General features: G+C 36.9%; 1 protein-coding gene across 6 annotated transcripts in view; it reads right to left on the bottom strand.

The window, feature by feature from the left end:
* The window catches only part of DGKH (diacylglycerol kinase eta), a 173,796-nt gene that overhangs the window by 67,360 nt on the left and 93,265 nt on the right, over positions 1 to 13,171 (bottom strand). For all 6 annotated transcript variants that reach the window (XR_015725943.1, XM_087865120.1, XM_045811125.2 and 3 more), the window contains exons 5-7: positions 5,472 to 5,576; positions 5,055 to 5,187; positions 450 to 556 (exon numbers count right to left, since the gene is read on the bottom strand). Coding sequence is in view for 5 of the 6 variants with exons in the window: in XM_087865120.1 (XP_087721246.1) it covers positions 450 to 556; positions 5,055 to 5,187; positions 5,472 to 5,576 (345 nt within the window). In the remaining variant the exon portion in view is untranslated. The remainder of the gene's footprint in view (positions 1 to 449; positions 557 to 5,054; positions 5,188 to 5,471; positions 5,577 to 13,171) is intronic.

The raw sequence follows: 13,171 nt of genomic DNA, 5'->3' as shown, positions 1-13,171 counted from the left end.
TAAATCCCTGACCTTCAGGATTTGTAGTCTGCGGAGCAAAGAAGGTAAAGGCATTATCATAAAATGATTAAAAGTGCTATCAGAGATTCGTAAGCAAGGTGCAATGGAGACAAGGTTTTGAAGGTGGGGGGACACTGTTGAAAGGAAGCCCCGATGTCTAAGGAGTGAACATCTGAATAGACACCTGAGTTAAGCCTTGAAGAATATCTTACTTGTCAGTAAGGGTCTCCAACACCAGCCTAGAACAGCAACTATCGCTAAGCCCTATTCACATTTCCCTCAAAATTCCAGTAAGAAGGATCTTACTGGAAATAGAAAGTCATAATTAACCAAAGCCTTTCACTTAATTCTACTAGTAAATACTCCCGCTTAACTTTGTCATTTTCCACAGGGCAAACAATAAAAGGGAGGTGGTACTGGGAAGAAACCAAAGACAGAACTGAGCTTACTCCGTCTTCGTCCTCTATGATGTCCTTCCCGATGGAGGCCAGAGTCGTCCATTTGCAATTATTTGTTGCCCTCACTGCACATCTTTTGTGAGCCTTGAATTTACACACTAAAAAAAAAAAAAAAAAAAAAAGCAACCATTTCTAAATGAATATATACTTTTGGAACAATGATTAGAGGAAATCACAGCATGAAATTTCAAGGGGGGGTTGGAGAAAAACAATAATTTAAAAAGTTTAAATTACTCTTCAACAATAGTATTCTGAAAATACCTTTTCGGAAGATATTCATGTATTTATGATACATGTGGCTATGTATTTATGAAGCACTTTTATCAATCTATAGACTTGCTACTTAGATTCCTCTCACAAATACAACAGAAAGGAAATAAATACAAAACAACTACTTCTTTAGGAGAAAGGAGATAACACATAGACACACAAACACAGAACTACATAAAATTCAGTAATACAGAGGTGTTGGGAACATCCTATTTCTTAATCTGGGTGTTGTTTACATAAATGCATTAAATTTGTGAAAAATCCTACAAGTTGTACTCCTCTGATATTTGCATTTTTCTGTACATATGATATATTTAAAATAAAAAGGTTGAAAATATCAGTAAGATAAAAAAACAGGATAATTTGGAGGAGTTTTGAAATGCAAGTATGTCAAGAAAATATCCAGTCATGGGAAATAGGTTGTTAAACCTATAAAACCTGTAAAATCAGAACTTGACTACTACTAAACTTCTTTATCCTTTTAAGGATACAAATTATCCAAGCATTGATGGATAAGGATGTTACATCAGCTTCTGACTTTCAAGATAAATACTTAAAAATAGAGATCACTTCAGTAGAAATATAATAAGGTAATTGCTCCTAAATGCTGCATGTAATTACGGTGGGTCCTTTTCACATGATTTTTGCATTTCTAACTGTAAGCCCTTAACAGGTTTGAAATGATGGGCTGCACGCCATTGTTTTAAAAAGTCCTAATTTGGGGCACCTGGGTGGCTCCGTCGTTAAGTGTCTGCCTTCGGCTCAGGTCATGATCCCAGGGTCCTGGGATCAAGCCTCGAATTGGTCTCCCTGCTTAGTGGGGAGCCTGCTTCTCCCTCTCCCACTCCCCTGCTTGTGTTCCCTCTCTCGCTGGCTCTCTCTGTGTCAAATAAATAAATAAGATCTTTAAAAATAAAATAAAATAAATAAAATAAAATAAAATAAAATAAAATAAAATAAAATAAAATAAAATAAAAAGTCCTAATGTAACGTAACATGCAAATGAAAGGGTTGGGTAAAATCACTGAGTGTCTATAGCCAAATGTTCAAAATGCTTCAGGATATCACAGAGAGCCGATATGTAAAAAGTCACTTAAGCTGAGCCGGGTTTTCCTTGAAAAATACTTGTCTAGACATTGGAAATGTTTCATTTAACTGGTCTTTTGTGTACACTGACAAATTCTTTCCTGGAAATCATACTATTTTTGTTATAAATGACTTCGGGATTCGAGCACAGACTTCATAGAGAATAAACCGGGTTTTCACTGGAATCTCATTGCTGATAGACAAATGTATAAAGAAAGAGCACCGTAGGAAGTAAGCTTAGTCTGAAAAACAATTTTAGCACGACCTGCTCCCTTTAGCTCCCATACAAGTGACTATTTTAAAATTGAGGTTAATTAGTAACTCTAGGTTTTTCATCTCTTACAGTATTTCTCAAAAGTGTGGTCCTAGTTTTAGTTTTATCTGCGGCGTAATTCCCAGGCTGCTTTTTAAGTGAACGAAGTAGTTGATATTAACAGTCAATAACTGTTTTTTAAGAGGCAAAGAAGGAAGTAAAAAAGAGCAACAAGGAATGATTTCATGGCTTTTTGAGAATTTTGCCATTAAAAATCAAATAGTTCATTAAAAATAAAAATCACACTTGTAATAATAAAGTGCTTCGTGCAATGAGCCCTGAAAATTGCAAAGTTGCTTAATGTAGCATGCAATAATAATAAAATAAACTAAACTGTGATTACAGTCACTAAGGAATGGAAATGATTAGTAGGCACCTTAATTTTGTTAGGCAACAATTAGATTTCTCCAAATAAATTATTCTGAAATAAAGCACTTTTCCCTGACCTATAAAGTCATTATTTTAAAACCACAGAACTTAAAAAAATATACTGACATGTACCTAAATTATGATTTTTAAATTGCAATTTTCAGTCTACCACATTGAATCTTTGTAAGTGTTCAACAGTGGCTAAGATAAAAACTCATAGGTACCTATGTTAACATATTTGATGCTGTTGATTCAAAAAGGAAAAAAAAAGCACCATTTAACCTTTTCTGTTCAATTACTGTTTAAGTAACAGTGAAGAACAATTATGCTCTGAAATTATAATTAACATTTTCAATTGATTTAGGGAATTATTTATGAAAAGTATTTTCTGTCTCCTATTTTTCATTCATATATTTTACATATGCAAGGCTTTAAAATAACAATTCTAGTAATTATTCAACACAAACTCAGAAGACAAATCAGTACAGGCTTGTTTTACTGTGAAAGACAAGGGCAGAAAGATTAAGTAAATTTAGTGATGGCTTCACTTGCTGGAAACTGAATTCATTCCAATGCGAAGTTATTCATTGTCACTGTTGAACGAATTTTTCTTGTATTTGCATCTCTGCTATATCTTTCAAAGCCCCTTGCATCCTATGTCTTTTGTTTTTATCAAGCAAGCAGTTTATTCAGATTTGGTGGGAGTTTCTAAAGTTTAAGTATAACTTAGATTACAAGAAAATGATCCTAAGTAACCACATTCTCATAAAATAAAAAGGTAACTTCTTTATACACTCATAAAACCCTTGGGATTTTTAAAACCTTCTGCTGCAGTTCTAACAATACCAATGGGCAAGACACAACAGAAGATTTAAAATTTTTTAACCAGCAGAGAAAATGAGTACTAACATATATTCTCCTAAAACTATAATTTAAAAATACAGTAACTGTGACATTAAAAAGTCAGGAAGACTACATTATTAACAGAACAATAACAAATTTATTTGAAGATTTTTAAGTTTCTTATTCTCATCAGCTAGTGCAATTTTCATTTTTCTTTTAAAAGGTTTGGAAAAATACTTAGTCATCCCAGTTTAAACTCAATACACAAACAACTAAATATATTTAATAACGCATAACTCTCAAATCAGAACAGTACCACAGAGCATCTCAAATCTGATATCTTTTTTAGAATTTTTGGAATGAGAGGCTAGGAGGCAACAAAAAAAACCTTCAAAATAACACCTCAGAGTATTACACACTTGGTAAGAGTAACTCAGAGCTACAGGAACCCCTGCAGATTACTAAAGTCATAAAGAGCAATTACACCCAGTTTGCAGCCACGCTTTAAGTCTTAAAAAAAAAAAAAAAGTGTAATGCTTCTTCCAAATGTTCATTTTCATGAATTTTAATGCCTCAGGCCATGATGCAATCTGAAATTATTTACTCGATGGATTTCTTAGCACAGTTAAACCTTCTGCAATTCATCTCTAGAAAGGTAGTTTCCTTGTATATATTCTCCCATTTAATTTTCATACTGTCTGTGAGATATAGATGACTATTATCCCCATTTTGCAGATGAGGAAACGAAGTTCAAAAAGAGTGGAGCTACTTCTCCTGGTCCCCGTTTGTAATGCTGGGAGTGGAACCGGAACCAAGAGGGTGTAACTGAGAAGCTCTGTTCTTCACCTCTGTGCTCTATCATATTAAATAGCTGAAATTACGACATATTTGATTTGATACCTTAAAATGAATGAAAACTGGGATTCTATTACTATTATATTATTAAAGTATAATAAAGTTATAGTCAAAATTAAGATTTTTTTGTATTAGAGAAAAAAGCTAGTATTAGTATTAGATCTAGTTCAGAAAGTAGAACCCAATAGTGTGATCACTGAGGTATGGAATTAAATAAATCTGAAGAAGTTATGAGTTTTCTCTTGGTAATTATTAGTATATTTGCTTCTACTGGTCACTGCCTTTTTTGTTTAAAAAAAAACAAAAACCAATCCAAAAATCCTATAATGAAAACAAGAGCATTGGCCTTATTTTTAGAAAACATGAAAGAAATTTAAAAGGATGGCATCCATTTAAATTAAACAGAAAGTGAAGTAAAAGAAAACATTTAAAACAGTGAAATAGAAATAGCAATCGGAAATTCTGTCAAAGAGCTACCATCCTCACGGAAAGTTTTGTTCTCTGTAATTAGTCAGAACAGAAAAGGAAGACTAGAAAACCAGAAAGACAGACAAAGCCTAGGGATGTTTTTAAACAGTAGGGGCTATCTCCTCAAGAGTGAAATGCAACATTTTGATTTCTACTTCCTTTCCAATGATTTGTATCATCTTTCCCTCAGCAAAAATATCTCCCAAGCTAGTCCCATGTGTACAGAGCTCCACTGGAAGCTACGGTAACGCTCTGTTCCCGCTGAGGTGCTCCCAGCTCCTGCTTCCACCCAAGGGAAATGTCTTCCTGAGCTGATGTTTCTGTTCCCTGCACAGCAGTACGGATGGCAGTGTGTTCCCAGCGTGGTCAGTGCTGGCTGAGTGCTACGGTACCTTCACAGGACAGGCCATGGGAGGTGACTCCGGAAAGACTCTCTCTGCACACGTTACAGAAAGTGGGTCGGGCATGGGAGCAGGCGTACCAGTTATGCATCCCTGAGAAATGTTCCACGTTAAACTGGGCCACCTAGAAACAAGACATTAACACAGATTTGCCAAACAACAGAACAAGACGATAGATAGTGAACCTCTGGAATGCATTCAGTTAGGATTAAAATTCCAACCCGTGGTTTCTAAAAAGAAAACACATTAAATAAAAAAAAAGAAAAGAAAAAAAGAAAGTCCATGTCAGATGTAAGCAAGTTGCTTAATGAGTCTACACATACTTTTCTTTGCAGAATATAGCTTTAGCTCTTTGGATGACATTGATTCTCTAAGACCAGGAGGCGCCAGAAGAAGATGCTACTTTACCTCGTAAGGTTCTCTGGTCTGTACAGACTTCAGTGAGCTCATCCAATCCTCCATCTCCTTCCTGTTCTCAGCACACAGCATTAGTCTTCTGAATGGAGTGATTATCTGAAAGGGGTAATTCAATCTAATGATTGTTAATAACCAACAAGACAGATTATTGCAAAACCTAGCAATCAATCATTCAAGGAAATTCCATTTCTAATCTCGGAGTCCTTATTTCCTTGATGAAGACAGTAAGTGTCTCTGTAACATAAATGAGTTTAGTTCTCTGAGTATGATACAATGGGGTCTAGGAAAGAAAAATTCTAAGGGGGCGTTTCTTGTCTTTAATCTCATGCTCCTCACTTAGGCTTTTTTAGCTCAGTACCAAAGGCTATGGACCCAAATAAACAATGTATTCTTATTTCATGGAATGTATCTTGAAAATTGATTTTAAATATACTTTACAATAATTCATAGTAAGCTTAGAATTCATACACAGTTTAAAATTTAAAAACTGAAAACCAAAGGAATGCAATATTGAGTGATTCATAATCGGTTCGTGATAATATCAGGAATATTCTGTTATTAAATAACGCTGGATTTACAGATCATTTCCATTATCTATTTTAATATGATTTACATATGAAGGATATTTTCCCCATTGTATAGAACTACTACTACTTTTTATGAGAGCAGAGCAGAAGAATTAACATAAAAGTCCTTCAGTTGGCTTTAAGGGAAGAAAACAATTGTGACTTTTATCTCTTTTTCATGTCACCAAAGAATGCAAATTAATTGTATTAAGAGGCTTAAGGCAAGTGAAATGAAGACTGTGCTTCAAAGTGAGGTTCTGAAATGACTTGAAAGAAGCCCCTATTTATGTGTGAATACAGCATTCTGGTTGTCATCTGGAAGTTGCGAAGTCCTAAGCATTCACCGGAAAGAAGGGACCGTTTATTTACTCGTGGAAGGAGAGCAAATTTTACACGCATACCTCGAAACTACCTCTAAATAATAAGTCATACACTTACTTACTTACCCAATAAGAATATTTCTCAGGTTAGAAGTCATTTGATCAAGTGACAATCTACATATTACATTATGGAGCAGATTTCTGAAGTCATGAAAAAGCAATAATCATCTAAAAACAAAAGAAACTCTTCCCCAAAGGAGTAAACCAGCAAGCCTCAATCACTACTGCTCATCTTAGGAAATGAGTACATTATTCAAAACCATAGAGATCAGCCCAGTCTTAGCTACTCACCGCTCATTGCCTCCTTTCTTCTGTCTTTGGTTTAGACTGCACAGTCCTTCCTTAAACCAAGGGGCCTTTCATGCATCTGACAGGCACTCGCACTTAAATACAGCCGGCCAGAAGTCACATGGAGGAGGAGTGCCAACCGCTCAGCTTTGGGGATTTGTTAATTGCATATGAAATTGAACAGAACCTCACTTCTGCATCTTCTTCTGTTTTCCACCACTCTCTTTGGATAAAGCTTATTAGCAGTTGGTCACTTCTCTTCCTGAATAAATAGTTAATGAAAGAGCACTGCCTCCCTCATTACTTAGGAGCCAAATGGATGCTTTATTGCTTCAAAATGTTTTTCTAGGCCAGCTCATCAAATGCAGCAGAAAAGATACCATTAAATCATAATACTCTTCTGGCTCTGACGACCGGCCCGGCACTCCAGAAATCTCCCAGTTTCACTGGACTGACTGAATAAATCTGATATTTATCTGAATAAGTATCACTGCTAGCATTTCTTTTATTTATTTAGTTAGTTACTTAGTTATTTGCTATACTATATGATGTAACTCTAAGGATTCCCTCGCTTTCATTATGATCTTAGAGTGAGACAAGTCTTATTCAGATAAATAAATCAGGCTTGTTATTTTATTCTTTGATTTTGTTTTTTGTAGAATTTGAAGTAAAGCAGAATGTCTGATGGTTTTAACTATCTTTAATGCCTTTGTGTTCTTTGAAAGTCGCTGTGAATTCAATAAAAAGGGGAGAAAAAAAGAATAGAGAAATAGCTTCAAACTTTTCTTATGGCTTTCGGAACTACATAAATGCCTCAAATCCTAAAAAATTTCAGCAACGTAAATCATGCATGTACCTTATATGCTAATGAAGTAAAATGTGTACTTTTGCAATTTCTCTTTTTTAACAAAAACAAGTTTAAAAATGGTCAATAATAAGCAAATAAAGATCATAATAGAAAAGTTGTTTTTACAAGCCAAAAAGAACTTATAAGTAATTTTGATTTACAGGCCTTGTAATCAAGGATGATTAAGAAATCTACTGATTATAGTTACATTATAAGAAGTCTGGATGAAAAAGAAAATCCTTCGTAAATCATGTGACACAGAGAAGTCTGGCTTTGTGCTTTCAGTATCAAAAATACCTCCTCAGGCAGCCTGGAGTTGTCTGGGCCCAGATGATGACAAGGCTGGCTTACCAACCAAACCTGTAAGGTCTCCCAGATTGGCCCTTTCTCCTCTGGGGTAATCTCTCACCAGCCCACCAAAGCTCTGAGTCTTCCCCTCCCCCCCGCCCTTTTATTTAAATTCTTCCTCATCCTCCACCTTTGCAGGAAAAAATGGGACAGTCACAGTTGTTAGCTGACAGGCTTTGGTTGTACCCTAACTGAGCCCCATTACACTACAATGACTTCTCAATCAAATCTTCATTAGGAAAATATTTGGGAAGTGGCAAACTCTGAAAATTATTTGGTTCTCACTCTGAAAGTATCAATATACTCAGCCTTTTTATTATGACAGGTGAGTAGGGTGGGGAGATGGAAAGATAGAGGTGTGGGGAGGGGGCTATTCCCAGGGAGAGCTGTCTGAGACTGGCAGGGGTGTGGGGGATGGACAGGGGCAGCAGAACCAAGGCCAGGAAGTCTAGAGGACTTTTTACCTTTCTTGAAGGATCTGCAGCTTACCTATCTTAAAGTGTCCTCTAACCCCTGTCCTTACCTTAACCTTACTCTTACCCTCTCTTCCCACCACCCCAACATCCCCAAATAATTCTTTTCAGACACATCTGAACTTATTTCAGTAATCAGTTTTCTAACTACCACTTCGACCTCAGACCCTGGAACACTCTGCCTGTTCTCCCCCCGCACCCCCCCCCCCAGCGTTTACTGAGCGTGCACTGCATGCCAGAGCCCAGGGGTACAAACCACATGGGTTTTGCCTTCATAATCTAGAAAAGAGACAAGAAAGTAAACCAAGGTTTGCTTGTCTGAAAAAGAGCTGTAGAAGATGAGCACAAAGGAGAGGCATCTAAATCACTTTCCTAAATGCTGCCTCAAATAAAACACAAACTCTCCATTAACAGACATATTGCTCCATATGGAGAATTACTGGCCTGGAAGTATTAATCCAACAACACTATTATGTGTGTATAAGAACTGAGAATTTTTCAGTCTAGTAAAGTATATAGGTCTGGCATTAAATATGTAAAATTCTATAGAAAAGTAATATTATAGTTAAGACTTTAAATACATAAACATGCACAGAAAACCCCCCACAAACACTGTATGGGTCATCTTTCACTGAAGGGATTACAGATAATTATAATTGTAATTTTTTCAGTTTGTCTATGGTTTCTAAAGCAAATATGTTGTACTTTTGTAATAAAAACATTATTTATTTATTTTTACTAACAGAAGGATGGGAATTCAGAACTTAAAACTCTGCATTGTTTTAAAGCAGGAGTTCTTAAAGTTGGCTACCCATTCAAATCACCTGGGAGAATTTTTAAAATCCCAATGTCCAGGCCACACTCTATACTAATTATCTCAGAACATAGGAGGGACCCAGCCACCAGTTTTATTTCATTTTTTTTAACTTCCAGCTAATTGCAAAGTTCAGGTATGTTTGAGAACCAGTGCCCTAAAGATATTTTGCTGTTCCCCACTACATTGTTATGATGCTAAAAAATGACGGAAGTTTCTGTAGACAAGTGACTTCCAGGGAATCGCTAATCTGCAAATTCCCAATTAGAAGCCATTAATGTAACAGCAAAATGATTCAATGCCTGCACTCTGGAGTCAGACCCACTTTTGAATGAAGACCAACAGCATCCTTTCCTACTGGTGCGGCTGTGAACCATGTTCCCTCCACTCTGTGAGCCTCGGCGCGGTACCCGCTGAGGGAGGAGAAAGCACGAACTCCGGGCTCTACGGAGTGTGGTGGGGGTGAGTGAGACGACCCAGGAGAGCGTTCAGCACCGTGTCTGCGAGGAAACCCAAGCTCAGGAAGTATCGGCATCCCAGGTCTCGGCCCTGACAGAAATTGTGGGCACATGTACAGATTTCGTCTATAATATATGCATTTCTTTTATACGTGTGTCCACAGTCAAAAATAACGTGATCTGGAAGCATTTTGCCAACAAAATCGTCACTGACTAGAAACCACCAAAATGGGAATAATGATAATGAGCCGTTCCTTAGAAGATATTGGGAAAATATCAACAAACAGACGAGGAAAAGAAACTGTGCCCGTTTCACCGCACTACCTCTCCCCTCACCCCCGGCAGGAATCGAAGGCGGCAGAAGGCTGACCGAGGAGAAGCGCATCAGACCGCGGTACGACACTGAAAGAGCTCGGCACGCCCTCTCTACTAGGTACCACGCTGAAACGAGCCCGACAGAGAGTTTCTTCTTTTAACTTAGATTTTTGATTCTGCAATGAAGGAAACTCTGAAAACTTGTAGTAATTTTAAATGTCTCACAACTTTTTCCGTTAGGAAATTCTTATTTCTAATCCAAGGTTCTTTACAACAAAGTGATCATATTTGCCTTAAGCAGTCCTTTTTTTTTTTAAACTGTATACACTTTACTCTACTTTTTTATTTTTTCAGACCAGCTTTGTTGAGATACAATTCACAATACCTCAATCCATCTGCTTAAATGGTACAATTCGATGGTTCTTAGCGTCCGTCCGTACGTACGGCATTATACAACCGTCACCATCATCTGTTTTAGAACGTTTTCACAACCCCAAAAAGGAACCCCCTTCACAGTAACTCCCCATTTTCCTCCAAAGCTGGCTCCACCCCCAGCTGTAGGCAACAACGAACCTACTTTGTCTCTACTTCCGGAATAAGTCATGGGAATAACAGTCACAGCATAAGGAATACAGTCGATGACACTGTAATAGTGCTGGATGGTGACAGATGGGAGCTACCCTGCTGGCAAGCACAGCGTAACGTATAAACTTGTCCAATCACTATGCAGTACACCTGAAACTAATGTAACACTGTGTGTCAACTATACTCACTCAGATAAAAGAAATTAATTGAAACAACTTTTTAACTAAAAAAATAAAACGAGGTCTGACATAAAAAAAATTAATGCCATGCTTGTTAACAACTACCTAGTTCACCTATTTAAATCAAATCAGTTTCTTAACCCAAATTCATTTACAAAGTTAACTTGATATCCCAACTTGAAATTCAAAACCAAGATCACTTTCTAGAGAGAGAGCTGCAAAAGGAAAAAAGGAAAAATTTAAATAAATACATGGAGTAAAAAAGAGATTGACAGCATTGCAACATGGATGAACTTCAAAAACATGCTAAATGAAAGCAGCCAGTTACAAAAGACCACATATTGTGTGATTCCATTTTTATGAAATGCAGTATTTATTTTTTTATCATCAGTGATTAATCCTGAACTATCTGATTGAAATGAAAATCCATATGCAGTAAGAAGCCTTTCTTGGACAGCAGAACAAACAGAAAGTTTAGTTGTACTTATAATAATTTTTTATTGCCTGTGTTTATTATAACTTATGGGATATAATTTGACTTTTGTTAAAGCCAATTCAGGTGTAATTATGTCTCTTTACCACTAGGTTTGTCACACCTGAAGTTGCCAACTGCTCAGTCTTAAAATACTCAGCTCTTCATCCTCCCTCAAATATCTGTAACAACTCTTAAATTATGTATGTTGCATTTTTTTCATTCTTCTTTTTTGAAATGAAATAATTCACTCTGGAGACTTAAATGTGCCAAACCGTAATGTAGTCCTTCATCTTAAGTGACTCTTATGAGAGTAGAGATACTTACTCCCATATTTCAAATAGTACCCTGGGAACCTCTACTTCCAAGAGCACAGGTCCTCAACTACGTCTATGCACCTGAATCAGGCCAAGGGTATTTCCAAAATATACAATCATGCTCCAAAGCAGACTTGGGGCACCAAAATCTTATTTTGGAGGGAGGCATGGATTATTTTCGATGTAATCTGTGGTTTGGCAAAGCTAGACCGGTGATTCTGATGTGCAACTCTGTTTATCAGTCATGAAGGTTGTGGAAGCATCCAGCTTTGCCATTAGTCAAGTTAGGATCTGGTCTAAGGAATGTAAAGAAAGCGCTCTTAAAAAAAAAGAAAGAAAAGAAAGCGCTCTTAATTTTTATGGCTCCTTATCTTCCTTTTCAGCACCCTTCTGCTCCCAAATTTCCAGTGTTTCCATCTGTCCCTAACAGTATTCCTTCGTATGGGATCCATCAGAAAGAGCTTACCACCTACAGCACCCCGTGTGATATAACAGAGGTCCCAAAATGATGACCTCTGATGTTTTTGTTCGGCCATTCTGTTTGAACCCTGCAGTGCTGTGTTGTAAAACCACAACAATGACAAGAAGTTAAAATCCATCACTTTAGACATGTACTTTGCTCTTCACAGCACAAGTAGCTTAAACCTATTTTCTTCAACTTGCCACTTCATACACTTGTACTCCCAAGTGGACCCTGGAGGCATTTGAGTTTACAAGTCCTGCATAGACTGACTCCTTTTCCTTCTGGGGTCAATATTTCCCTATTTTTATCACCCAGTCGCCTCAAGTCCCATCTATTTTCTAAGATGACAACTGCTGACCTAAAAGTAATTTTTTTTGAAGTGTTATAGATGATAAAGGTTCAGTGCATATTTTCTCCCAGTGGTGCTTGAATTTTAATGGAAGACTAAGAAAAGTACCATGTCACAACAAATGCATTTTTGGCACCAAAACCAAAGAAGGAGCCAGATAGTATAATTTAAATCAACCGAATAACAGCATTTTAGTTTAAAAAGAGACCGTATCGTACTGATGTAATACCATAAACATTCATTATATAGCTACAAACACTGTGGAATCTGCATTAAGTGCTCATGAAGAGAGTTGTTCCATACAATCTTGGAGCATAAACCATATCTCAAATGATGTAAAATAACATCTAAAGATGTAATGGACTAACAATAAGACTGAGGGTGACAGGTAATTCATATACACTCAAGAGCCTCATGATTAATCTACTGCTGGAATTTATAAAGAAATTCTGCTACGCAGGCAGTGTGCCCTGTCAACAGGATCCTAAATCATATTGCCTGGAAGTTGAACTGAGGTCTTCCTATTCCCTTTCAGAAAGATCTACAAATCTTCTCAGATGTCTGTTTAGAGCCACGTTTAGATTTATACACAAACACACATCCACACCCTTCACTGAGAGTTAAAGAGGATCTTTGAAAGTCATTCCACCTTTCTGGCTTTGGCTGACCATCTTTCCAATGGATGAGTCATGCTGGCTGAATAACAACTTACTGATTTTTGTGGGCATTCCTGTAATGTAGACGAGGAAGTATCAAACATGCTCTCAGAATAAAGAGAGAGGCATTAGTCATGACACGGGGAAGTCTACCCCAATGCTGCTTCCTCTCCTGAGGAGA

This window comes from Ursus americanus, chromosome 10 (genome assembly GCF_024610735.1).
Source record: "Ursus americanus isolate L20-20 chromosome 10, mUrsAme1.1.p, whole genome shotgun sequence".
Lineage (NCBI taxonomy): Eukaryota > Metazoa > Chordata > Mammalia > Carnivora > Ursidae > Ursus > Ursus americanus.
The sequence above is the reverse complement of the archived record's forward strand: the minus strand, read 5'-3'. Positions and strand labels throughout refer to the sequence as shown.